We start from the raw sequence: 22,649 nt of genomic DNA on the forward strand, positions 1-22,649 counted from the left end.
CAGCCATTGGCCAGCCTTGCAGCAGTGGCCCTGGCTGTAGATAGGGCTTAGGGGTGGTACCAACTCTGGAGGTCCTGGAGGGCTTCCTGCAGGAGATGTGAGCTGGATGCTAGGAGGCTGCAGGAGTGGGGGTGGCGGGTTTCAGGCAGAGAGAAAAGGCTGTGTGTTCAGGGACCTGGCAGTATCTGGCCTTGCCGGCACAGGGGGCACCAGGGAGAAAGCTTAAGGACAGAGCTTGACCCCATGGCGTGGGAGAGCCACAGAGGGTTGCTAATCAGGAAACTAGGGCTGGGCAGCTTTGCCTCTCACCTGTGCCTGTCTTTCTGTTGCAGGTCTGGACAGGGCCCCGCTGGCTGGCCTCTGCTAGCAGGAACCATGGCGGAGGCCCGGGATGTAGCGCTGTCTGTGACTGAGTGGCTGAGGGCGCTGCACCTAGAGCAGTACGCCGGGCTCTTCGAGCAGCACGGACTGGTGTGGGCCACGGAGTGCCAAGGCCTCAGTGATGCCCGCCTGCTGGACATGGGCATGCTGCTCCCTGGTCACCGCCGCCGCATCCTGGCAGGCCTGCTGCGCACCCACACACCCCCCACCCCTGCACCCCGCCCCAGCCCGCGGCCTGTGCCCATGAAGCGGCACGTCTTCCGCTCACCGCCTGCGCCCGCCGCCCCTCCTGCTGCGTCAGCGCCCGTGGAGCCAGAGCCCAAGGCTGGAGAGGAAGAGGGGCTGCCCACTGCCCCCCCCATCCCACCCCGGAGGAGCTGTCTGCCACCTGCCTGCTTCTCCGCCCCACTTGCAGCAGTCCCAGACCCTGCGCTGCCCCCGCTGCCTGCCAAGCGCCACTTGGCAGAGTTAAGTGTTCCGCCCGTGCCCCCCCGCACGGGGCCCCCACGCCTGCTAGTGAGGTGAGTGGGTGCCATCTGTGGTGGGAGGCGCCTTGGTCAAGGATCCTAGAAAGCGGAGGGGGCTTTTGTGGCCTTTGGCCCTGGGGAAGGAAGGCTCCCTCAGTGGAGGGAACGGCCTGTGTAAAGCTCGGAGGTGGGAGGCACGGTCAGCGGGTGCACTCTGAGCAGACTGGAGCTAAACTGCTGGGTGAGTGGGGGTGAGGCTTGCGGCTGGCCCTGGTGGGACATTTTGTGAAGGCCAGGTGGGAAGCCAGGAAGGTTTCAAGCAGAACAATCGGATAAAAGCTGAATACTAATAAGTTGACTAGGGGCTGGTGAGGCTGGTGGAGGAGGAGGCTGGGTGACAAGTGACAGGTCCCAGGCTCTCAGGAGAGGCCCCCACTCGGGCTGTGCTAATAAGGTTGGAGAGAAGTAGGCAGATTGGAGTGAGAGGTTGGCCCTGGAATGGGTGAACCTTGGGCATGGCCTAGACATAAGCAGAGATGGCACAGGTTGCTACACAGAATCCATGATTCCATCTTGGGTGGAGAGTGGTGCCATCCCTAATCGGGGGATCCAGGGAGAGAAGTGTACCCAGAGAGGAAGGCTGGAGTTCTGTTTAGGGCCTGGTCAGTATGAGATGCTGGGAGATGGGAGTACATTCCAAGTCAGTAGGTAGCATGTGGAGGAAACAGTCTAGGATGATGAGCTTGCCGCCCCGGGGGCGGGGGGCAGGAATTGCCCTGGGCCTGGTGCTTGTGCTCCTGTCTTCCCCCTCTTCACTGCTCCAGCCACATGTCCCCAGATCCTAGGGACACCTCTCAGGCTGCAGCCTACACACTCTCCCTCCTCGTCAGAATTGTTTTCCCCTTTCCTGGTCCCCATACTCCTCCGTTTCCTTGAGTTCCCTCCTACTTCTGTGGATGGCCTATTTTAACCTCCTTCACATATGCCTTCCCTTCTTGCCATTTGCTGGGATGCCCATCTGGGAGGGAGCATCCCCAGCTGGTGCTGGATATGTGTTCAGGGGTGTAATGGAGATGACTGCAGTACTTGGACCCAGGTCAGCCTAATCTGGGAAGGCTTCTTGGAGGAGAAAGGGATGGGTATAGGGAGATCTCCCTTTCCCTACTCTTGGGCACTGTGCTGGGTGCTTCATTTACACGATCTTGTTTGATTCCTGCTCACATCTTCTGGGGGATTTGTGTCCTGTTTTCAAGTAGGGAAACCGAGGCTCAGAAAACGGAGAGGAGCACTAACTGGATCCATATCGAGTGTGTGCTCGGGGAGCTCCTATGGGAGGGTCCGGGAGGTTTTTCCCACCCAGAAGAGGGCTCTGATAGTAAGGGGGCCTTGAAGGCCAAGCCAGGGCTGTGGTGTTTTGAGGTTTGATTGCTGGAAGCTCGAAAAGGGTTTTTGGCTTTCCTGGGTTTACACAATTAGGGATGGTACTAGGTATACCCCTAGATGCTTGGCGCACAGTGTAGATTGGAGTTTTCTGGAGCCTTTATGCCCTCTAGTGGCCATTCTTATACATGCATGAACGGTTTTTTTCTTTTTTTAATTTTCTTTTTAAAGATTTTATTTATTTGAGAGAGAAAGCGTGCTTGAGAGAGCATGAGGTGGGTAAGAACGGGGGCACGAGTGGGGTGGGGAGGGGCGGAGGGAAAGGGAAAAGCAGGCTCCCCCTACCCCCAGCAGAGGGCCTGACCTGGGGCTTGATCTCAGGACCACGGGATCACGACCTGAGCAGGAGGCAGAAGCTTAACAATTGAGCCACCTAGGCATCCCTCTCCATTTCTGTTTCCTTTCATTCCATCATCATGGAGGGGGATGAGAGAGAGAGAGCATAGGTTTGTGTGTGTGTGTGTCTTTGTGAGTCTGTGTCTGTCCATCTGTCTCTAGGGATAGCAATAGGTGAACAAGGACAGGAGACAGGACCCTGTCCATTAGAAGCTCAGGAGGCAAACCTCCCATTGAGGGAATGGAGACCTGGATTCCTGTATCGGAGGCAGAATACCTGGGGCAGGCCCAGCTAGCTGTGTGACTGATGGCCAGTGGCCCCTCTGGGCCTGTTTCTCTACTGGGTATCCTCCTTAGCCCTCCATGGCTCTCCTGGTACCAACGTCTGTGGACAGGAGACTTGTTTGGTAGAGCAAGCATCCTGTCTATGCCCCAGAGTACCAGCCCCCGCTCTTCAGAGTTTCATTCTGAACTTAGTCACTTAGCTGACCTGTGGGGCAGGCCAGGCCTCCATGCTCAGGAGTCTGGCCCCTTATAGCTAGAGGACCCAAAATTCATTCCATGGTGAGAGAATTTGTAGATAATTATCCTTTACAATTTGGGGCTGTTTCTTCAGACAGAGTGTGATGGGAGGTGAGCTGCCAAGCCTGGCTTCCTTGTCCTGGGGTCTTTGACATTTGGAATGGTGGACATCTCTAGGTCTTAGCACCCTGCCTTCCAGGGCATACAAAATCTTCAAAGCCCAGTGGCAGAAAAACTCACTGCAGATGGAGCTTCATGTGTGTGTAACAGCTGGAGGCTGGGCTGGAGCCTGACCACTCTCCCTCACAGCCCCTTCCTCTGGACCACAGGCACCATGGGGCACAGCAGAAGGCGATTCAACCCGGCCTGCTCCTGTCCCCTATGTAGAAGTTCCTTCTTCCTGATGTGGCCTTTGGATCCTTGCTTGCACCCTTGAGTGACAGGAGTCTCACTCTCTGAATCTTAGGACCTCTTATGCCAGTTCACGAGGTCACCGAGTGAGTACTTCTGCCAGCCTCAAGCCCATCACCAGCCTCCCCAGCGAGATCTGGGGTTATCTGCTGTGTGTGCATGTGTGTACTGGCTGGACACGGGAGGGCATGCCTAGCCAGCATGTAAGTGGGCACCCCTAGGTGTGTGTGTTTGTATAAGCTGTGAAGGTAGTAGTATGTCTGTGTATTTACACTTCTGCACCAGTTTTCAGGGAGGCCGTATGTGGTCCCCGTATGTCCGCAGCAGTGGGGACTTAGGCGGTTTCACTGCTTACTTGCTCGCGGTGGTGTGTGCACATTTGAATTCCTCAGGGCCCGTGTGCACACCTCCACGGGCCTATGTGTGCTGGCGTGCTGGGACCTCCAATGGCGTGAGTCCGTTTGTGCGTGCATGTGCTGTGGGTAGTGAATTGGCACATGTGTTATTTGTACCCTCCTGGGCATGAGCCAGTGTGTATCCACATGCTGCCCAGCCCACTAGTGTCGGCTCCATGAGGGCCTGGATTCTGGTGGGTTCGGGTGCCTAACGTGCCCTCTGGAAGTATTTGTTGTGTGCATGAATAGATTAAGACTGACCGAGTCTCAGTGCTGCCCAGTGCTGGCACGGTTGCCACCCACGTGGACTCAGCACCAAGAGTGCCCTCAGCCCACGCTGGACATTAGACAATAGGGTTAAGGGCCCCAAGCTCACCACCCCGTATCCCTTCCCACCAAGCGACCTGTATCACCCTAGACATCTCAGGAAGGCGGCAGAGGCCTTCAAGGAGGCAGGCAGCCAATGAGCAGGGACAGGCTTGCCACCTCCCTGCCCCAACTGGGTCAGGACTCTCACAACAAGGCTCACGTGCTGGCTGGCCTGGAAGGACCCTACTTTACCCCTCCAAGACTGTATCCCCCACCATTATTAAAAGCCTGGGATAGGAAACTTGTTGATGAGTCCAGAGATAAGGAGAAACTTGCCCAGAGTCACACAGCCCAGGAGAGTAGAAGCCAGTGTTCAGACCCTGCCTCCTGGCCTGGGGCCCGGTCTTCTCAGCTCCAGGTACCACAGATGTGAAACCTCTGAGCCTGTTTCCCTGAATGGTAAAGGGGTCTTCCTCAGATCCAGAGTTCCAGGGTCCCTCCACAGAGCCCCTATCAGGTGGTGCTAGGCCTCAGTTTCCTCCTCTGATACCTCCCCAGATGCCAAGAGATACCTCCAAAGAGGGAGTATTTGCCCAGAGTGGGCAGCTACCAGCTGGGATCACACTGCACAGCCTCCCACCTGTGCTCCTGCCTGCCCTGCAGCCCAGCCAATCCCCGGTCTTCCTGAAGGCTTATCACTTGTTGCTGGGGCAGAACTTGCTCCCTTCAAAGAGCCTCTTTCCCAGCCTCTCTGGGCCTCCTGTGGGGTGGAGAGGGGCCAGCCAAAGCTAGGGCTTCCTGAGGATCTACTCTGCAGGCCCTGCTAGACAGCAGTGTGGTGGCTTGTCCCATTCCAACTTGGGGAGTGTGGGGGCAGGCCGGGGGCGGGGAGGAAGTGTCTGCCCCAGGGGATTCTGGGTGACTTTTCTCTTTCTCAGTGTTTTCAGGAAGTGTGTGTATTGGCCAGGGCTGCAGGGGGTGGGGGAGGTGGAGAGCAGGAAACCAAGGGGAGCCAGAGCTGGATGTACACACACACACACACACACACGCACACACACACTCTCACACTCACTCTTGGACAGATTCACTTTTACACAGAAACACGCACTCAGACAAGTGATCACAGCCACACAGAGCGGTACCTGGACCCCGACACAGCCTCCGACACACCCGGGGAACAGAGGCCTGGCTGTCTGCCAGACCAGCCCTGCTCAGACAGGCTGCCTGGTCAGGCACATAGCGCTGTCGAGCGGAGCTGTGCGAGTCCTCTGGCTCAGGACCTGGTGGACATCTGAGGGTGAGCAAGGGGCAGCTTTGGGCTGGGCTATCGGCGGAGTATGGGGAGGGAGGCTCCTTTCTGAGGGTCTTTCTGTCCCCTCTGGGCAGGGTTTTCTGTGGTACTCCCTCTGCCCCTCCATTTTTTGTTCTCAGAATTTTCTCTCCTCTTTCACTTTCTCCACATCTTGTTTTTCTCTTGTCCTTTCCTTTTTTCCCCTTCTTTTTTCCGTCCCTCAACCCTGGGCTTTTCAGGCCTACATCTTCCCATAGATCTGTCTCCTGGGCCCGCTGGAAGCCCATGGTGCCTGAGGGACTGTCTCTGTGGCCTCTGTGGGTGTCTGCCCTTCAGGAACCCAGTGCTGATCTTATCCTGGCTTTTCTCGCTATCCCGTACAAAGGTGTTGTGGCTCTAAGCAGCTCTTACCTGAACCCGTTTGCCCTTGCACTGAGTCCAGGGTAATGGGGAGACCTACCGAGGGCTGGCACTTAGTTGGTTTGGTTCCTCCCCGATTTCCCCAGGGCCAATAGAGGGGTGGGTCCCTATGATGTTGGGAGGCTGGGCTCGCCATCCCTCCCCGCAGTTGCTGTGGACCCCTCATGAGCTCAACAACCCTGTGCTTGGGTCCCTGGGGACGTAGAGATACCTGTCACTAGCTCCTGCCTGTGCATCCCATCCTGCCCTGTGCCCTTGCGTCATCTTTCCACAGGGCACAGCAGACACCTACCTGTACTTTCTCCTCCTGCCAGAACAGCCTTGAGCTGGGTACTCAGGATGCGGGGGACAGGGTCCATATGGTCTCGGGCTCCCTTAGGGATGACCTTCTTTGCCCCAGAATCCTCAGGCATCAGCACAGGGCCAGAGCCAGGAAGCATGAAGAGCCATGGGCGAGCTGGGCCTCTGCCTCCTCCTGCCCACAACAGGACAGCTTGCCTGTGGAAAGCTCAGTGTAGGCCTGGGGGCACACCTGCCATGAAGAGCCCAACAGGCTGTGTGAGCTCAGCAGAAGGAGCAGTTGAGTTCCTAGAGGCATGTCCTGAGCACAATGGAGCGGATGATCTAGATCTAGATCATTGTAAGGATTAAATGAAAAGGACTCCGGGAAGAATGCTTAGCACATAGTTGACGCTTAGTAAGTGGTAGCTGTCATTCCAGGGAGAAGTGCTAAGAGCTGAGCGAGCCTTGGTTGTGAGGGTGGATGCCAGGTTAATGGGGCGCTGCTCTGTGGAGGGTAACCACTGCCCTTCTCCAGTGATCAGGATGTGAGTGGGGTGCTGGCCATTCAGTCACAACACGCACTGTCCAAGTCCCCCCTCTGTGTTGGGCGTTGTCATGGCCTGGCAAGAGATAGGCTTGGGGGAATCACAGCATACGCAAGGGCTGAGTACCTATAAGCAAGAGGAAGCCCAGGAAGGGCTTTCCATGTTGTGACCTGGGCACAACGAACAGAACAGAAGCAGGAGAGTGCTGGAGGGGTTGACCTTTGGTTCTCATGATGGAGAAGGAAAGACGGGGCAGCCGTGGAGGAAGCAAGAAGCACAGGAGTGAGGTCTGAGCCCTGTGTAGCCAGAGCATAAATGAGGAAGTGGACAGCTAGGAAGGTTTGCCTCCATGGGAAGGGGAGGTCAGGGTAGGAGACAGAGGTGGTCAGATCAGTGGGCCTCATCCTGCCTCTTGGCCCCGCTGGTGAGAGCCCAGGGATTGAGATTCGGCTGGATCCCTCCAAGTCCTGTGTGACACTTTCCGGGGAAGGTCCTGAATCCAAGACAGGGTGTGGCCCTGGGTCCTTGGTCCTCCAAGGTCAGTGCAGTGAAGCAAACATTGACAGACACAACTATCCTGAATGGTCACAAGTGTGGAGACTGGAGGAGCCCCAAGGAGGTCCCAGCACAGCCTAAAGCCTGAGAGGAGGCACAAAATGAAGGGGAAGGATGTATAGTGTGGACAGGGAAGGGACAGATGGGGGGAGCCACATACGCAGATGCCTGGTAATACACGTTTATGGGGTACAGCTCAGGCAGGCATGGCTGGAATATAAGGAATGGATGAGTTCAAGGCCAGCCCGAGGTATTCAGACTACCCTGCTCTGTTGGCCCATCTGTCCTTATGGTGAAGCCTGGCTCCTTTGGCCAGAGGTTGATAATAGACAGAAAGCTCGGAAGGGAGAGCCGGGGACCGCCATGGGGGAGGAGGCTGTGAAGCAGGTTCTTGGCTCAGCCTCCTCCATCGCAGCCAGAGTGGAAAACTTGTCCTGATGAACTGTGGGGATGGTTTTCCTTGCTGAATTGTCAGTAAGCCTGGAAGTAGATCAGACAGGAAACTGAGGCTCAGAAGTAAAGCAGTTTGCTTTGTAAGGTCAAAGACTGACTAGAGTCAAGCTGGGATTTGAGTGGGTTGAGCCAGCTCTGCCAGGTTCCAAAGCTCGGTCTCTTAGCAAGACTGACCATACGTCTCATTTCACCAGGACAGGCCCTGTTTTACCTGTTGCTGTGACATAGTTACTGACAGTATAGACTGTCAGCTATTGTGGTTTATGCAATTTTTTAAAAAAATACTGGGCGCCTGGGTGGTTCAGTGGGTTGAGCCGCTGTCTTCGGCTTGGGTCATGATCCCAGGGTCCTGGGATCGCGTCGGGCTCTCTGCTCAGCAGGGAGCCTGTTTCCTCCTCTCTCTCTCTCTCTCTGCCTGCCTCTCTGCCTACTTGTGATCTCTCTCTGCCAAATAAATAAATAAAATCTTTAAAAAATATACATATATACAGTTAATTGTATGGTCACTCTATTCTTCCCCATTCTGACTTGGGACCCTCACATATCCCCAAGCCCTCACCTTGAAGGTTGGCTGTGTGTATTTGTCCCAGTTCAGTAAAATGAACCTTCTCAGGCTGCAGTCACATGCCAAGGCAAATCAGCCTCTGCCCCTGTCCAGGAGTGGCCCAGGTTGGCTTCAGGCATAATGGGGGTAGCAGATGTGTCTGCATGTCACTTGGACAAAAGAGAAAGGGTCTGAAGGAACAGGGGAGCCAGCAGGGGCAGAGGTGGGCAGGTGGAGGCCCCCACTGAAGTCAGGCTCATTGAGCTGTGTTCTTAGGTACATGTGGGCTTTCCATGGGCTGAGATGGTAGGGAGAGGGTGGTGATGCCGAAGCAAGCGATGTAGGCAAGGTTTGGAGGGGAGGCCACTGTGCACGTGCTCATGTTTGTGGCTCAGGGTTGTGGCCAGTCTTCTGGCCTAATGTGCCAGAGGTCAATGGGAAATGGCCCAGCTGGGCCTCAGGTACAGATTGGAGCTGAGGTGGCCCTTAGAGTTGCCGGCACTGAGTGGCCAGGACCCCAACTGGGGTGGGAGCACTCTTCAGGCACTCCCTTCCTCTGGGGTTTTCCCACTATACTGTGCCTTCCGGATACCACTTCTCCTTTCCTGGCCTGGCCCTGACTCAGCATGGCTCTGTCCGCTGTGGTAGGCAGGCGGGGGTCAGCCAGGAAGATTTCTGGAAGAAGTGGCTAGATAGAGGCTTAGAGGTCCATTGGGGGGGGGTCCCCTCCTCTTGCTTCCATTTGCTTGGCACATAACCGTTTGCCTGCAAAAACCATGCTGGAGGAGGAGCTGTTTGCACTGTTCCCCTTTCCCTTTTTGCCATGGTCACAACAGCCATCAGAGCTGTGGTCGCGTGCCCTCTTGGATGGCAACTTGGGAGCTGCCCACATCCTGAGCTGGGTGGCCAGTGTAAGGAGGCAGGCCTCAGAGAAGCTCTCAGATCCTGACCGTGGCCTCATTCGACCCTGTGGTGGAGTTTGCCAGTTGTGGTACTAGGGTACAAATCCCAGCTGTGGGATCCAGGACAAATTACTTTGTGTCTCTGTGCCTCAGTTTCCTCATCTATACAGTGGGGATAACAGTCAGCCATACCTTATAGAGCCCTTGTGAGAAGTAAATGAATGAAGCCACGTAAAGTGCTTGGAAGACAACTGGGAATATATACTCATATACAGTACTAAAAAGAATTAATTAATCTATGTCTTCATTTATTTATTCATCCCTGAGTTCTGGGCATGCAGTAGGGAAGATGGTAGGTGTGGCACCTGCCTTAGGGAACCCACGGGCCAGGGAGATAGGCCTCAGATGGGCAGACAGTCAGGACAGTGATGGGGGGCCCGTTGCTTCTTTAGCTCTGAGGATGCTCTGCTGCTCGGCATTGAAGGGGCGGAGCCTGTCCCCACCTCCTCTGGGTCAGTCTGACTGGCACTGGCCTTGAAGCCTGGACTTCTGCTCCCAGCTGATCACAGGCCAGGCCCCAGGGGCCCCTCCTGCTTGGGGTCTGGGAGGCTATGTGTTATAGATAATTCCGGATATTGCAGCTGACCAGCTGGGGTCACACCCTTGGACCTGTGAGTACTTACTTAGTCTCTAGGTCTTCCTTCCCCCTTTCATTCTCTTTTCTCTCAACCATGATGGCCAACCTAACCACCTACCCTTCTCTCCACCCCCCCACCCATCCATTCAGCCATTTATTTTTTCTGTCATCTGTCCACTCGGTCATCTGCCCGCTTAGCCGCCCACTCAGCATGCCCTTGTTGCTGACTTGGCCACTTCCTGTGCTGGGCTGTGGTGGTAAAGAATCAAGTCTGAGGCTGCCCCTGGCCTAGAGAGACTCAGGGTCAAGGAGGGGAGACATATGGTGTGGTGCCCACCTGGGGGTCTTCTTAGGTCCAGCTAAACGTAAAGGCTCTCAAGAGTACCATAGACCCACCTGGCATCAAATTCCCCCAGAAGCACTTAGGGAGGGAAGGGCTGGCCATCAGGGTCGTGGCCACTCTTCCTCTGCTGTGGGGTCACGGTCACAGTCAGTGCCCCTGTTCACACAGCCATCCGGGAGCCATTCTCTGTGGCTGCCCAGGAGAGCGCACAGGGGTAGGGAACCGACATTCCTGACAGATAGGTGTGAGAGCCACCCTTAAACATCTTGACTCAAGTGTCCAGTATGTCCTCTAACGACCCCACAGGTGTGGTTTCAGGTTCCCGCATGGGATGTGGCCAGTGACATGCCAGCCCCCTCAGGGAAGACCAAAGCTCCAGCTTCTCCCCCAGGTGGAGAGCCCACCTGCAGTTTCTGATCTAGGTACACTGCCTCACTCAGGCCACTCTTGTCCAAGGCGGTGTCTCCAAGGGGCACGGTTGACACACCAGCTGCAGCGGGTTTCTGGGGGAGTGTGAGAAAGATCAGTGCAGGTCGGATTCTTTCTGCACACACAGAGAAGAGATGATTAGAGGACAGGGTGATAGGGAAACAGGCATGTGTGCTAGGAGTGTGGTTCTCTGGTGGAGTCAGGGTTCAGGTCCTGGCTCAGCTGCTGGCAGGATGCTGGGTACAGTGGACGGAACTACTTTAATACATGTGATTCGCAGTGATTGGTGGTATCAATCCCCTTGTAATAGAGGGGAAGATGGGCAGGGTCTGGGGGAGTGTGAGAGAAGGCTCAGGAAAGACTTGCAGGGAAGCAGAACTTAAGTTTGGAGTTAAAGGACAAGAGGATGTTCTCTTGTCAGAGCCCGAGAGGAAGGGGTTCCTGGAGAAGACAACAGCAGGAACAAAGGCCTGGCATCATGATCATCCCCCAGCCCTTGCTTGCTTTTGCGATAGACATGCTTTGCTAATCACTGCCAGGAACGCTGGGGCAATACCAGGCTGAAAATAACCAGTGAGACAAGTTGCTCACCCACTCTGATGTTCCTCCTTGGCCCCTGCCAGACGCCGGCTGAGACAGTGGGTGGGGCCAGGCTTCTGGGGCTTAGGTGTCCTGTTCCAGCTGTGTGGGCACACAGCATGCCTCGTCTTGGTTAATTCTCCAAACACCCTGTCAGGTCATTGATATAGTCCCTGCTCTACAGAAAAGGAAACAGGCTCAGAGATGCTGAGTGCTTTCCCTTGGACACACAGGATCGAGGACTGAGGCGGGGTCAAACTCGTATCCAATGTCAAAGCCAGGAGACACTCAGCCTGTAGGAAGCAGTGGATCTCTGCAGAGACAGATACACAGAGCATTGTGGCTGTGGGAGCCCAAGGGGCCCTGAACCTGGCCCTGGAGTTGGAGAAGGGTGGTGATAGCAGAGATGAGGGGCTGGTATGCAGGAGAAGTGGGGTGGGCAGAAAGTGTTAGCAAGGACGTGTAGAAGAAGGAACCCTCATGCGCTGGTGATGAGAATGCAAATTGGTGCAGCCACTGTGGAAAACAGAAGGGAGGCTCCTCAAAAAATAAATAAATAAATAAATAAATAAATAAATAATAAAGAACTACCATATAATCCAGTAATTCCACTGCTGAGTATTTACCCAAAGGAAATGAAAACACCAATTCAATAAAGTAGATGCAAAAAAAAAAAAAAAAAGAAAAAAGAAAAAGTAGATGCAGACCTGTTTATTGTAGAATTGTTTATAATAGCCAAGATATGGAAGTAACCTATGTGTCCCTCAATAGATGAATAGAGAAGATGTAGTGTTGTGTGTGTGTGTGTGTGTGTGTGTGTGTGTGGTGTGTTTGCAATGGGATATTACTCAGCCATAAAAAAGAATGAGATCATGCCATGTACAACAACGTGGATGGACCTAGACACTGTGATGCTAAGTGAAATAAATTAGAGAAAGACGAATAAAATACGCTTTCACTCATATGTGGAATTTAAGAAACAAAACAAATAACAAAAAAAAAAGAAGCAAAAAAACCAGGGCTTACATACGGAGAACAAAGTGGTAGTTGCCAGAGGGGATAAGCATTGGGGGGTGGTAGGGGGTATAGGCGAAGGGGAAAGGGGGTACACTTACTGTGATGAGCACTGAGAAACGTGTAGAGTTGGTGTATCATCGTATTGTATACCTGAAACTATAATGCTGTATGGTAATTGTACTGGAATTTAAAAAAATAGAGGGGCATGGTGGGATCAGGTGAGTTTAAGGTGTCTGAGGGCACCATGGTGAACATGCATGTCTGGGACAAGAGAGAAGGTGTTCTTGAGCCAGAGCCCCACAGCTCAGGGCCTTAGGACTTGGTTTTTAAGGCTCTGGTCTGTGTCCTTGGCCTGCATGCCCATTTTGAACCTGACCCATCCACTCACCACCAAATGCCTTCTTATCTTTAAAAGCTCAGTCAGGTGTCACCTCCTCCAGTCTTCCCTGACTTCCCAGCCTGGGATGCACACCAACCCCCAGCCCATTCTGCTTTGCATCCCTCTTCTAGACTGGAGACCCTATGGGTACATGCGGCTGAAAGCTAGAGCTCTGGGGACAGGTGACCCTGCCAGAGCAGTGGAGGGCCAGCTCATGGCCAAAGAAGGGGCCTGCTTCCTTTAAGCTTGAAGAGCTTGGAGGTTTGGGGGCCTGGAGTGAGGGGAGGGGGGTTCCTGTCTGAGACTGTGGAATGAATGCGCTTTGCTGTAGCTCAGGTGAGAGGGGTGGTGGGGGGACAAGGCTCAGGGGGTTTGGGTCCTGGCTCTGTGTAGTGAGCCAGCCCGGTGACTGAGCCGCCTGGAGCTAACCCCCGGGCCTGGTTTTTGTTCTCTTGCCAGCCCTCCCTCCAAAGAAGAGGAGCTACTGTCACCACCGCTGTCATCCCCTCCCCAACCAGAGCCTGAGGAGCCCCTGGCCACCTTCCCCCGGGGGCCTCCACAGCCCCCGTCTCCACCTCCCAGTCCCCCAGAGATCCCCCCGAAGCCTCTTCGCCTGCCCCCAGAGTTCGGTGAGTGCCATAGCCAGGCATGGGGCTCCCAGTGCGTAGCCTGGAATCAGGGCCCCTCAAGAATCAGCAAGGGTGCAAGGATTGAACTTTCTGTCAGGTTCTGCCACTCACACAGTGTGGCCCCAGACAGGTGAGCCTCATTCTCTTTACCCTCACAGTGGAGCCAGCAACCACCTATCTTTTTTTTTTTTTTTTAAGATTTTATTTACTTATTTGATAGACAGAGATCGCAAGTAGACAGAGAAGCAGGCAGAGAGAGAGAGGAGGAAGCAGGCTCCCTGCTGGCAGAGAGCCTGATGCGGAGCTCGATCCCAGGACCCTGGGATCATGACCTGAGCCGAAGGCAGAGGCTTTAACCCACTGAGCCACCCAGGCGCCCCCAGCACCCACCTATCTTGACCTACTGACTGTTAAGTGTATGTGGCAGACTTTCTGAGTGGCTTATGGTTGAAAGTCTAGGAATATTTTCCATGGTTGTCAATGGTTTGCTTTTCCTTGGGTTGTCCATTTCTCTTGATTCTTCTTTCTTGTTTCTTTTTCAGCCTCTTTAGACAGCCCTTGACTCTGACCCGCAAATTTACCACCTATTCAGATCTCCTTGTGATAGTCTGGCCTCTCCTTTGGCCACCCCCCTAGTACTGTTCTACGAGGCCCTGAGAGTGTAAATAGCATTTCATGTCCCCTGTGCCTGTTTTTGAAAGCCAGGCTGGAGTGGGGGTGTCTTTCCAGCCAAGGGTGGCTTATGTGCCCAGGACAGGAGGCTAGGCTCCTCCTTCTGAGTCTCCCCCTGCCCCCACCCCTCTCTCCTCAGATGACTCTGACTACGATGAGGTTCCAGAGGAGGGCCCAGGGGCCCCAGCCGGCCTGATGACCAAGAAGGTGGGGCAGGTGGTGATTAGGGTTTGGGCTGTCTGTCAGAGGGGAGGGTGGGCTGCCCAGCTGCCTTGCAGATCCTGGGGACCACTGGAGAGAGAAAGTGCCATCAGTTTCCAGGGAGAGCTTCCTTCCCCCTTGTGGTCTTGCCACAAGGGGCTTGGGGATGGAGCACAGCACCTGAGCCCTGGGCCAGGGGTCTGAGAGCACTTGCTTGTGGCCTCAGTTCCAGTCTCCAGCCACGTCTGGACGGTTGTGTGTGGCCCCCTCTCTCCCCCAGGATACTGAGCACTTCTTCCTTGGAGAGTCTCCCTTGATCTCTTTCACTTTCTGTGTTCCTAGGCCCCATGGGTGTCTTAACTCTCCATCCCTAAGTATTTTTCACTATCCCTTCATCTTCTGTCTTTGATGCTGTCTAGCTGGGTCCCTGGAGAGGGTGTGGAAATAGCAGGGAAAGTGCAGAGTTGTGTGGGTCCCTGATGGAGTGAATTGGGGGTCCTCCCTGGGTGGGTGTGATCTGGGGCTCGAAGGGAAGCATGATGCTGAGTGGGTCTGGCGTGGGCGGTGCCAGGAGGAGCTCCCAGTGAGCCATATCCCACGAGCTGTGCGTGTGGCCAGTCTGCTGAGCGAGGGGGAGGAACTGTCTGAGGACGACGACCAAGGAGATGAAGATGAGGATGACCATGCCTATGAGGGCATCCCCAAGTAAGTGTCCACTCTTCCTCAGTGGTTGTTCCACCCAGCCACCCTCCGTTCCCAAGCACAGCCTGGCCCTTCCACCTCTTTATCTCCTCCCCCCAGGGAATCCCCCGTTTTAGGCTCCCTCATTCCCTCTCTTTCCCCAGTGGTGGATGGCACACCAGCAGCCTGAGCTCATCCCTGCCCAGCAGCCTCCTGATCCCTGAGCTCCCACCACACCCCATGGACGGGCATCCTGTGGGCCCCGCCCCCATCACACCGGTCATCAAGGCCGGCTGGCTGGACAAGAACCCACCACAGGGGTGAGTGATGCCTGTTATGTCCTGCTGGTTCTCTGCGTGAAGACAGGAGTACTCTAGGATACTGGTATGCCAGATCTGAAAACCAGAGGGGCTAGGTTATTTGAAGAGGTCTCTCTCCAGGCAGACTGTAACAGTTGGTCATCCCCACAAGACCTATGTTTTAGTACCCTTAAAATTGGGAAGTCCTACTTTGATACTGACTTTAGTCATTTTTGCTGTAGGTGAAGTCCATTTTCTCATTGACCGTTTGGGTTCCTTCCTCCCTTGAGCCTGGCTATTGTGCCGACTTTGTATGTAGCTGCCATAGGGGACTGGGGTGATCTTAGAGCCTCTCCTCTAATCTGCCTGTGCTTCTCCAGATCTTACATCTATCAGAAGCGATGGGTGAGACTGGACGCCGATCACCTGCGGTACTTTGACAGTAACAAGGTGAGGCCCCTGCTGATCCTTGATGGGACCCCTGCTCCAGCCTGGCCCTAGGCCGACCCTTGACCTTGGATGCAGGTGGAGGCCCCCACCCCAAGATGAGTCCTCACCAGAGTTCCAGTCTGACTCCTGGAGCTGTGTCTTCTGGCCGCTCACTCCTGTGGGCTGTGGTCAGGGTCAGCCTAGGGGCTGTCCCTTGCCACCTGTGGGAGATGGGGTTCTAGTTAGCCTGCTCTCGGCTGAGGTTGAGGGAGCCCAGGAGGGGCTAGGCTTCCGGGTGCCCCACCCCCTACAGGACAGCTTCCGTCTCCTCCCCAGGATGCCTACTCTAAGCGCTTTATCTCTGTGGCCTGCATCTCCCGCGTGGCTGCCATCGGGGACCAGAAGTTTGAAGTGATCACAAACAACCGGACCTTCGCCTTCCGGGCAGAGAGTGATGGTGAGAAGCAGGGCAGGGAGAACGCTGGCTGTTTAGCCTGCTAAGTGGGGGCGTGGGGGAGAACCAGGGCACCTCTGCTCCCCCCACATCAAACCCAGAGAGGAGTCAGTCCTCTACAAGGTAGGGGAGAGCAGGGGGCACTCTTGGACTAGAGGGAATGGGCTCAGGTAGGCGAAGTGGCTTCCCCAGTGTAGCTCATCCAGTCAGAAAACTCAGAGATAGTCAGAGATAGGTGGGCCAATCTGGGTGGGCTTGCTGGCAGAGGTGTTGCCTGAGGAGCCTGGAATGGGGAGTCCTTAGGTGGCTGCCTGCCAGACTGAGCTCACTTTCACTCTTTCCCCTGTGCCCTCAGCGGAGCGGAAGGAGTGGATGCAGGCCCTGCAGCAGGCAGTGGCCCAGCAGGGTGCCCGGGCCCGGCTGTCTAGCACTTACCCTTTGGGGGTTCGAGACTCAGAGCTGCCTGACCATGCTGGCAGCCTGGAACTACGTGGTTTCAAGAATAAACTGTATGTGGCCGTGGTTGGGGACAAAGTGCAGCTATATAAGAATCTGGAGGTACGAAGGGGTCAGCCAGTTTGTTAAACCTGTCCCCTGCCCCCTGCCTACCTGGTCCTCTGGCCCTGCCCCCTGCCCTCCCAGGCCCCCCGACCTACCCCTGGCTCACCCAGTCCCCCAGCCCTGACCCTTCCCTTTCTTCCTTCCCCTGACTAAGCTCAGCCCTGTGCTGGCTACTCTTCCTGCTTCTAGCTCTGACCCTGTCCCCTGCCTGGTCCCTGAGGATTATCTTTCCATCTGTGTCCTGCCTTCTGTTTCCGCTCCCTATTACTGCATGGCCCCTTTACCAATGGGGGTCCATTTACCAATGTCTAGATTCCTAAGCCCTCTTCATCTCCTTCCAAGGTGCTTTCTAGTCCCTAAGGTACTACTTCCCTTTAGTCTCTATCCCTCCCTGGGCCTTAGGCCCTGCCCCCAGGCCTTGCCCTCACCCCTCACCCCCATCTGCCAGGAGTACCACCTGGGCATTGGCATCACCTTCATTGACATGAGTGTAGGCAACGTGAAGGAAGCAGACCGGCGCAGCTTCGACCTCACCACCCCCTACCGCATCTTCAGGTAAGCCCGCCTCCTTTCATTTACCTGTATCCTCCCTCCCTGCAAGGATCTTCTGTGGAAACCTGCCCCTTCTTCTAGAATGGGTTTCTCCCCTTCCCAGCCTTGCCCACCCTCCTGGTCCTTTCTGTCCACTCACTTACCTGCTCTGCCCCCTCCCTTCTAAAGAAATCTCACTTTTACCGCACCCCCCATCTGACCATCACCGTCCCCCTTCCCCTCACTCACTCCCAGGCGGTCCTGAGGGGCTGGCCCATGCCTGAGGTCACATAGTATGTATCAGTCAGCTTGGCTGCGGTGCATGACAGAGGAGCACAGATGGGGTGGGGGTGGGACTTCAACAACAGAAGTTTATTTTCTCACAGCTCTAGAGGCTGGAAGTCCAAGGTCAAGGAGCCATCAGGGTTAGTTTCCGGTGAGGCCCCTCTTCCTGGCTTGCAGATGGCCACCTCCTCACTGTGTCCTCACACGGCTTTTCCTCTGTGTGCAGGTAGAGAGAGTGAGCTATCTGCTGTCCCTTCCACTTTTTATAAAGAAACCAGTCTTGTTACATTCGAACCCTACTCCTATGACATCATCTAACCTTAATTACTTCCCTAACAGTCCTGTCTCCAGATGCAGTCACACTGGGGGACACAGTTCAGTCCATAACATCCCAGGTCCACCACTGAGTCACTGTGTGACCTGGACAAATCACTTGACCTCTCTGTGCCTTGGTTTCTTCCTCTGGGAGTAAGACTGCAGCTGTCTTTGTAAAGCTGTTACCTGCCTCAGTGTGTGGTAACCACTGTGTCAACACTAGCGCCATCCCACCTCCGCTGTCATGTCCTTTGCCCTTAGCTTAGCTCTCTGTCTTCTGCAGGGACTTTCTCCTGAGCTCCAGACCTGCATGTCCAACAGTTTTGTGGATGTCTGTCCCTCTGTGACTTCCGCCTCGACTCCCTGGACCTCCCAGGCCACTGTCTCCACCCATGGGGACACCTGCCTCTCCCACTCAGCCCCGTGCATGCCTGTCACCACCCCTACCTCACCACCCTGGCTCTCTCACGTCTGTCTGTCCCCTCCACTCTGTCCCTCCCCATTTTGTTCCAGGCCAGGGGAACTCTGGCCCGGCTCCACCTCATGCATCAGCTGCCTGTCTGTGACTGCCAGTGGGGTCTTCTCTTTTCTTTTTGTTGAAAGCCAAGTTTTTATTTGTTTATTTCTGCCTTTGAAGTAATGTTGGATGACATGTTGGCCCAAGAGTCTTTGCCTCCTCCTTAATGACCACACAACAGGGACCAGCCACCTTCTAGTGTTTTCCTTGCCTGTCGGTTTTAGAGAGGCCCGCCTATTCACCGAGTGTCTTGTGGTCATCAGCCTTAGTTAGGCTGATTTGGTGTTCAGCACCAAGGGCCTCCACCAGCCTGACATATGCGGGGAAAGACCGTCGGATGTAAACACGAAGACAGGCGGAGTGCTTGGCTAAGGCTCAGCAGCCTGCAGACTCCACGTGTGAGGCCTTCATGGATGAGCGCAGTCTTCAGCACCTCTGGTCAGGCCACGTTAGTGCCTGTCACATCTCTAGCAGTGACCCCTTTTTTGGCCATGGTAGAGGCTTATAGGGGTAGCCGTATCTTGAATACACACGTAGGTGGGATAGGGGCAGCAGGGAAAGAACCAGAGGAAGATGTCTCTTTACCCTTTCCCCTGTCCCACTGAAACCCTCCACTGCTTCTGTCTTGTCCTCTGGGTGCACTTTGACCTCCTCTGCCTGGCCCAGGCTTGTCCCTGTATGTCTCCCAGCCTCCTCTCTGCCAGTTTGCCTGTCTTGTTCCTGGGTCCCGGAATGCCCCGTGTGCCATGCTGCTCCCTCTCTGGAATGGTTTTCCACATCTTTTGCTGGCTAAGCCCTTCTCATCTGTCAAGGCTTAGCGCAGGCATCATTTCTTCCCAGGAGTCTTTTCTATTTCCTGGGGCGGGGGGAGCACCTGCTCTGGGATCCCCCAGCCCCCATGTCTCCTAGGTTCATGGTACCCTTGCCTCTGTCCACACCCACCTTCCTCACAGACCCAGGGTGCCTCCCTCTCCCAGTTGTGAGGGCTCAGCTCCTTGCTCCATCCACGTCATGCTGCACCTCTTCACGCTGCCCCCCAATCTCTCAGAGCCCTCTCCCACCAGCCCCCACCCCCCACTCCTGTGTCCCCAGCTTCTCGGCTGAATCGGAGCTAGAGAAGGAACAGTGGCTGGAGGCCATGCAGGGAGCCATCGCTGAGGCCCTGTCTACCTCGGAGGTGGCCGAGCGCATCTGGGCCGTGGCCCCCAACAGGTTCTGCGCTGACTGTGGGGCTGCCCAGCCCGACTGGGCCTCCATCAACCTCTGCATCGTCATCTGCAAACGCTGTGCAGGTGTGTGGGGCTGGCGTGCCAGGCTGAGGCATGACAGGGCTGGTGTGTCAGTGTGGCTGGGGGCCTATCTGGCTAGAGCGGCCGGAGCCAAGACGCTAGTCAGATCCTTGTCCATGAAGCTGCGTCTATGCACCAGGCCTCTCCCACCATGATTAGCCTGCAGTCCGGAGAGTGCAATGCAGGGGTTCAGCTGCATATGCCATGAGTAGGACACTGAGGCATGGGGAGGGGGAATGGTGCATATCATGGCCTGGCAAGTGAGTCTTGCCCAACTGAGCCCAGGCCGGTTGGGGTCCAGCACCCCTCCCCACCCCCGTCCCATCAGAGAAGTGGAGGGGAACGAGACAGGAGGGGCTGGCAGGGATCTGCGTGTAATGGGAGGCCATGGGAGGAGATGGGAGGCCGGGGTGGGAGGGCTGCGGTCAGATCCGGGCCTCAGACTCCGGTGGCGGGTGGGACCTGAGTTGGAGGGGTGAGACTGGAGACCAGTGGGGAGGCTGTTGATGGCTCCATGAGAGAGAGGAACAGGCCGAGGCCTGGTCTGGGGAAGCAGTGGAGAAGATTCAAGAGACATACAGGATCTGTGGTGTCAGAGTCCCTGCGACAGATCTGATGAGTAGGGTGAGGAAGACACGCTGGGGCCCAAGATGCATTCATCTCTCTGCCCGGCAGTTACTGAGGGTCTGTGCTGTGCTGGACACTGTGAGGTGTTGGGGTTTGGCCCTCAGCGGAGCTGCTGATGCCCAGGGAGCAGCTTTGGGCAGCTTGAGATGGGGATCTGGGGCAGGGGATAGTTCTGGGGAAGGCACTGAGCGAGAGCAAACATCCAGGAGGCCTGGGGCCAGGAGGTCTGCATGCAGGAAAGAAATGACTTGATTTAGAAAGGTTTCTGCTCGTGGAGGGGTACGGGTGACTGGTGTGGGTGAGGTGCTCCCTAGGAGACTGCAGGGGGTGGGTTGAGGCTGAAGCCAGAACAAGATGGTGCTTGGCGCTCCTAGTGCCCCAGCCTCCTCCCTCTGACAGGGCTCCTTCCTGGGACCTGTAGCTGAGGAAGGCTACATTCCCTTCAGCCAAAGCTCACCCTGCCCTCTCATTCCACAGAGATGTCCTAAGTGCTCACTGGTACCAGACTTTGTTCTAAGCACATACAGAGGCTATACCCTAAAGGAGACAGTCAAGGTTCCTGCCCTCTGGCAGCTGACATTCTAGTGGGGAGAGGCAGAAAGTACACATATGAACCGATAGAAGTATCAGGTAATAAAGTGCTAAGCACAGAATGTGTTTGTCAGGAAGCCCTCTCTGAGGAGATGATCTATCAGCTGAGACCTGAATGTGAGGAGGGAGCCAGTCCTGGGGAGATGGGGGAAGAAAGAACTGTCAGTGCAAAGGCCCTGAGGCAGGAATAGGTCAGCTGATTAGAAGAGGGAGGAGAGTATGGCTGATCAGGATTGGAATTGGGGGGGCGGAATTCTGAGATGAGTGTGCAGGAGAAATTTAGATCTAATTCTGGGGTGCCATTGAGGAGTCTAAAGAAGGGATTTGGAAAAACGGGATTTGCATTTTAAGGTGATCACACTGGGGGCACCTGGCTGGCTCAGTTGGTATCTGACTCTTGATCTCAGAGTGGGGGTCAGGGTTGGGGGTCATGAGTTCAAGCACCATGTTGGGCATAGAGTTTACTTTAAAAAAAAAAAAAGATCAAAAAGACTACTGTGGTTGGGCTGTGCAAAATGGCCTGCTTGTAGGGGGGTAGAGGGGGCAGGTTACTGCTGCAGGACGCCCGTGACTTCAGCTCCCTGGTGCCTGGAGCAGGGGTGTGCGTGGCTAGCACTGGAAGCTGCTCCCCACTGTCTGCTCCTGCCTGGGCTCACGGGGAGGCAGGGAGGTCAGGAAGGTAAGTGCTCTTGTGAAGGTGAGGGCCCTCTGTCTGCAGGGGAGCACCGAGGCTTGGGCGCTGGCGTCTCCAAGGTGCGGAGCCTGAAGATGGACAGGAAGGTGTGGACGGAAACACTCATCGAGGTGGGGAGGCCTTGCTTGCCGCCTGCACTTGGGATCTGCTCCACTCCACCGCTGCCTGGGTCTCCACCCTGCCCCCTTCATAGACCTTGGCCCCCTGAAGCTAGCAGAGAGCTTTGGGATCATCTAGTGGGTGGGGATTTTGGAAAAGGCGATTTTTGGCAGAGTCAGCAAACTGGCCCATGAGCTAAGAATGTTTTTACAGTTTTAAAGGGGTAGTTAGAAAAAAAAAAAAAAGAGGAAGACATATGGAGCAGAAACTGTCGTGCAGAGTCTGAACTCTTCTTCTGCATGCATGTACGGATGTCTGGGGGTACACTTAATGTGCATATGTTCCTGTCTCCGTGGGGTTTGCCCATGGGGGCGTGCAGTTGTTACAGAGGAGAACCTGCAGCGGGAGGCTGACCACGCAGGGCCTCCCTGTTGCCCCGTCCAGCTGCAGGCCCCAGTGTGGTTTGGCTGTGACATCAACCCCTGTGGGTTAGGCTTTGAATCCCCAGTTTATAGATGAGGACACTGAGGCGCAGGGAGAGAAGATGGCTTGCCCACAGTCACTGAGTGAGTGAGTGGTGGCAGGGTCTGTTTCTGCTTTATTCTCTTCTGTGGCCCAGCGCCCCACACAGGACCTGACACAGAAGCAGGATGGGGGGCCCAGGAAATGGCTGTGGGACAAATGATCAGCAGAGGGCAAGGATTAATAAACTAGGCTCCTGATGACTGGACCCCTGCATCTGCGCCCCCAGCAGGTGCGCCTGCCCCTCCTCCCCTGAGCCCAGAAAGGAATGTCAAGGACAGGAGAGGTTTCCACAATCCTTACCCTATTGGCGGACAGGTTAGCTACCCCGCCCCCCACCCTCACCCAGGCCATGATAGCCTCAGGAATGCGGAGTTCCAGATGTGGGACCGGGTTGGGGAAATAGCAAGGGCTCCAGCCAGGCACCAGGCTTGGGGCATCCCGCTGTTGGACTGTCTGCCTCTCGTCCTGTCACTGAGCTGAGGAGCTCATAGCCACTGACCAGCCAGGCTGCCCCTCATCTTCCCTGATGGGAAAGTGGGTGGGTGGCCTGGCTCGCCCAGCCCCTCTCCTGACAACCTCAGATTTTACCAGACACTCAGGCCGGGCCATGGAC

At 55.5% G+C, this 22,649-nt stretch overlaps 1 protein-coding gene across 12 annotated transcripts in view; it reads left to right on the forward strand.

Moving 5' to 3' along the window:
- Positions 1-22,649, forward strand: part of ARAP1 (ArfGAP with RhoGAP domain, ankyrin repeat and PH domain 1) — a 61,503-nt gene that overhangs the window by 20,496 nt on the left and 18,358 nt on the right. For 8 of the 12 annotated variants that reach the window (XR_014316453.1, XR_014316454.1, XR_014316455.1 and 5 more), the window contains exons 3-13: positions 333-902; positions 13,097-13,266; positions 14,078-14,145; positions 14,711-14,844; positions 14,985-15,140; positions 15,500-15,569; positions 15,885-16,005; positions 16,358-16,560; positions 17,012-17,118; positions 19,304-19,503; positions 21,437-21,522. Coding sequence is in view for 8 of the 12 variants with exons in the window: in XM_082749712.1 (XP_082605838.1) it covers positions 376-902; positions 13,097-13,266; positions 14,078-14,145; positions 14,711-14,844; positions 14,985-15,140; positions 15,500-15,569; positions 15,885-16,005; positions 16,358-16,560; positions 17,012-17,118; positions 19,304-19,503; positions 21,437-21,522 (1,842 nt within the window). In the remaining 4 variants the exon portion in view is untranslated. Of the gene's footprint in view, positions 1-332; positions 903-5,181; positions 5,559-13,096; positions 13,267-14,077; positions 14,146-14,710; positions 14,845-14,984; positions 15,141-15,499; positions 15,570-15,884; positions 16,006-16,357; positions 16,561-17,011; positions 17,119-19,303; positions 19,504-21,436; positions 21,523-22,649 lie in introns of those variants that run through there. The other 4 variants (XM_082749721.1, XM_082749714.1, XM_082749713.1 and 1 more) reach the window with 4 other exon arrangements.

This window comes from Mustela nivalis (assembly GCF_964662115.1).
Source record: "Mustela nivalis genome assembly, chromosome: 9".
Taxonomy (NCBI): Eukaryota; Metazoa; Chordata; class Mammalia; order Carnivora; family Mustelidae; genus Mustela; species Mustela nivalis.